Raw genomic sequence first — 4,278 nt, 5'->3', positions numbered from 1 at the left:
GCTGTTTTCACGGTTTTCACGGATATGTGTAAACGCGAATCATTTTGAAAACGTTGTCGTGTATACATGAAAAACGCAAGGGGGAAAAACTTTTCCGTTTTTGACTACATCGTTGTCATGTAAATGTAGCCTAAGATACTTTTGATGAATTCCGAGAGATCTCTGACCCTCCCATAGACAGCAAGTATCCTACCACGGTCAAGGTCCAGAAACGTAGCAAGGGCATTGTTAAAATAGTCCACGTAACATTAGTGGTTCAACTGTAATTTTACGAGGCTACAAGAATACTTTTTGTACACAAAGAAAACAAAAATAACGACTTTATTCAAAAATTTGTCTCCTCTGCGTCACCCTGGTGCCATTTTAGAGAGTAACCACTGAACATAAACAACGTATGCTGTTCTGTGTCAGCCGCATGCAGATACGTTGTTTTCGTTCAGATCAAAGCGTAAACAACGTAGTCAATGTATCCACGTGGCACAGCTGACACAGAACAGCATACGTTGTTTCATTTTTGGGTGAAATATCCCTTTAAGAAATAGTGTAATGCACGGATTTAATATAATGTTACACATCCGATGTTTTTCCCCAACAGTTCCCTAAACGTTCCCTTAAGAGATAACAGATTATGTTTGCGTGAATACTTAAATATATTTAGCCTACTGTAAATCTGTGTATAATGTGTATCGGGATAGAGCGCCTTCGGTGTCTGTAGTCTTTATGCGTGCACTTCGGATGAGAGACGTGCTCTAATGCACGGATTTAATATAATGTTACACATCCGATGTTTTTCCCCAACAGTTCCCTAAACGTTCCCTTAAGAGATAACAGATTATGTTTGCGTGAATACTTAAATATATTTAGCCTACTGTAAATCTGTGTATAATGTGTATCGGGATAGAGCGCCTTCGGTGTCTGTAGTCTTTATGCGTGCACTTCGGATGAGAGGCAGCGCGAGAAGCAGATCTTTTTTTTATGCTCAAACAGCAACATTACAGACTAACTGAAGTTGAAAAAGTGAAAAAGCATAATAGGACCCCTTTAATGAACTCATTTTTGTAAAAATCTCAAATTCGACCAAAATCGACATTTGTCACTTTTTTTTGCCTGTAGCTCAAAATTTGCCTGGGCACATTCCGACTAATTTTGCCAGCACGGTCACATATTAAGAAATGTGTCTTGAGGCATGTTTTAACATTTTTACTCCTTCCACTTCCCAGCTACAAGCTCATGGGTTCAGACAGAGCCGGCTGTCCAGTCTCCTCCACCCATTCCTCAGGGCGGCCACAAACGAACCCCGTCCGAAGCAGAACGCTGGTTGGAGGAAGTGGCTAAAGCGGTGAAAGCCCAGCAGCAGACTCCACCGACCCTACCACCACCACCCACTCAGCAACCTCCACCGGTGCCCACCATGCCCATCGCACCCGGTTCCCTCCCCTCCTCCATGCAACCGTTCCCAATGGCCTTTGACGTCACCCCCGCACCCGTAGGCATGTTCGCCCAGCAGCCCCTTCAACCGGCTTTTGTACCTATGCAGCTGTACATGCCCAGTCTGGCCAACAGCATGACATATCCCAATGCCAGTGTGCCCGTGGTGGGCATCACACCGTCACAGATGGTGGCTAATGTATTCTGCACTGCGACCGGGACAGGGGGTGGTGGAGTGGCGATGGGGTTCGGGATGGGCCAGAAGACGTGTACGCTTGGCGGTGGCCAACAATCAGCTTTCTCCACCCTGACCGGGGGCTTCCCAGCCACCACGTTCGCATCTCCTCCGACCGTCAACGGCCATCTGCATAACTCCTTTCCATCAACGACCACGACTACAAGCGTCACGCAAAACGGTAGTACCGTAAAAAGCGGCACTAGTTGGCCGATGGAGAGTCTGAATCAGAATCCCACATGCAGTTCCCAGGAAGCAGAGCATTTTGAGGCAAAGTGGGCTGCTCTAGAGTCCAAATCGCAACCGAAGGCGCAAAACCCTTTTTCGAATGACTTACAAAAGACTTTTGAGATTGAACTATAATCGTAAGGAGGCTCTGAACTATTTCATACCCCATTCCCCTTCCCCTTTTTTGTCTCCTAAAGGGTTTTCTTATGCTCAAGGGCATTGGTTGATGTAAGAGATCATTCGGTTGAATTTTGCGTCATTTCGAGAATCAGACTCAAGATTTGGAGAACAGAAAGACCGTCACAACATGTTCGGCACTTACAAGACAGCTTGAAAGAGAAACCTGCACATTACTTTCACCGGTAATGACCCTTGCTTGGAAAATGAATGATTTTGCTTGAAGGAAATATTGAAATTAGGGGATGGTCGAAGTTTATTTATTGTTCTTATTTGATTATAATGGTTATTTTTAATCTGATTTTAATTATTCTCGGTTTCCCCTTATTTATTTATATTGAACAGGGTGACGGATTACCGGTGGAATAAATTGGCTACCTGAAAACTGATTTACCAAATGATAGATTAAATAATTTGGGTTACGTTTTCTTGTAGAACTGAGTTTACGTTGTGGTGTAAATAGCATGCTTTCAGTTTACATTATTTATTGCCCGTTTCTGTGGCCGTTAGGTTCATTCATTCCAAATGAATCAGTTGAACCATTGAAGGATCCGCTCTGAACCAAGTGGAGACCAAAAGTTCCACCAACAGGCACATTCCAACCCTGATTATATGATCAATACCCATCATGCAATGGAAAACTAGACCGAAATGCCACTGTAGTGACCTTGACTTCTAGTAATTAACCTTTTAGAGATTTGGAACAACATTTCTGAGGTTTGTAGTTTTATTTTTTATAATCCGTTTAGCCAGACCTGTTGAAATATATGAATTTGGTCAACCTTAACATTATTTTAAATGGTTTCATGGGGCTTCTCAGTTGTTATGAATGTATTTCAGAAACTCTATGACCATTCTAGGGTGGTAACATGACAAAATGTGTTAAATGGGGGTTGTGAAGGAAATATTGAAAAAGATGGAGGTTATAGTGTTCATTTTTGCAAGCAATGGAACAACTACACAGACTCTTAAAGGGACAAAGTCATTTGGTCCCGTTCATGCATGCTTAAAATATCCCATATTACAGTATGTTAAAACATTGAATATGCATATTAGTCTTGGCTTTTGTTTCTTATCACCACTGTTTCACTCACTCTGGTCTAAGAAAGGGAATAATTGTCTTTAATTGCAGGCGAATAATGGCACACACTCTACACTATAAGATCTAATGCAGTTATTGTAAAAATAGATTTAGATCCTGTTCATTCAAGAGGTTCATATTTTCTCCAGTGTGGAGCATTTAGGCACATTTATTGTTCAGTAATGCTCAATGGTGGTATTTTTATTTTCTTGGGAAATTATCCAAGTGTGCGAATAAGATGTTGAATGAGCTTTCTGGAGTGTGTGGAGCCTGCAAGTGTCAAAGCTAGATGATCAAAGTCAGACTGCACACTGTGCTCGGTGAGGTGAAGAAAACACTCTTCCTGTGGAGATTTAATAGCAGTGGACATTCAAGACAGGCACAATGTTTTTAACTCCTGTTTCAAAAGGCCATTTTGACCGTCATGTGTTATAAATTGACCTCCCGGTTTTCTTATCAATTGTTTATTACAGGGTCAAGCGGGTCTATTGTGGCACAATGAATCTAAAAATAGTCCTTTTTCCAAAGACAATGCATTTGTAATTTGGCCAAGCGATATGTTGTATGGTGTCAAACGGATGAATTTGTTATACTCAATTGCTCACACTCTCCCCATGACAAAATCCAGGTCTTTCAAAACCAGGGAACTAAATTACCTCATAAAGTTGATTGTAAACTTTAGTGTAGTGATAACAAACCAGTGGAGTTTATTTTTAATCTTTATTTACAGAATTTTGTATTTAAACCTACATATTTCTATTGTAATTACATTGTATAAAAGATAAATAAATAATATAATATAAACAATGGTACCTTTGTTGGTGGCTTGATTCATGTACATCATAAATGTATACAAAGAGGAGATCAAGATTTTCCCCTCATTACTCCTTTTGTATTATTATTATTAATTCCCATTAATATGGGATTATATATATTATATATGTAAGAGGATCAAAAATTGTTTATTGACAATGTGACCTGAATGTATTTTATTAAGATTCAGCCCAAAACATATTTCAAATAGAAATTGTTAAATGTAATTGCATCTAATGTAATTATATATTGTATTATAAAATATTTTTAAAATACATAAATTATATATATATATATATATATATATATACAGGTG

At 39.6% G+C, this 4,278-nt stretch overlaps 1 protein-coding gene across 1 annotated transcript in view; it reads left to right on the top strand.

Annotated features, from left to right (window-relative positions):
- The window catches only part of numbl (NUMB like endocytic adaptor protein), a 42,596-nt gene extending 39,110 nt beyond the window's left edge, over window positions 1-3,486 (top strand). Inside the window, exon 9 of the mRNA XM_016576290.1 lies at window positions 1,221-3,486. Coding sequence (XP_016431776.1) covers window positions 1,221-2,026 — 806 coding nt within the window. The 3' untranslated portion in view covers window positions 2,027-3,486. The remainder of the gene's footprint in view (window positions 1-1,220) is intronic.
- Window positions 3,487-4,278: the final 792 nt, after the last annotated feature.

Source organism: Sinocyclocheilus rhinocerous, unplaced genomic scaffold, assembly GCF_001515625.1.
Source record: "Sinocyclocheilus rhinocerous isolate Xijiao unplaced genomic scaffold, SAMN03320098_v1.1 scaffold1393, whole genome shotgun sequence".
NCBI classification, from domain to species: domain Eukaryota; kingdom Metazoa; phylum Chordata; class Actinopteri; order Cypriniformes; family Cyprinidae; genus Sinocyclocheilus; species Sinocyclocheilus rhinocerous.
Note: the sequence above shows the minus strand (reverse complement) of the source record. Positions and strands in the feature narration are given on the sequence as shown.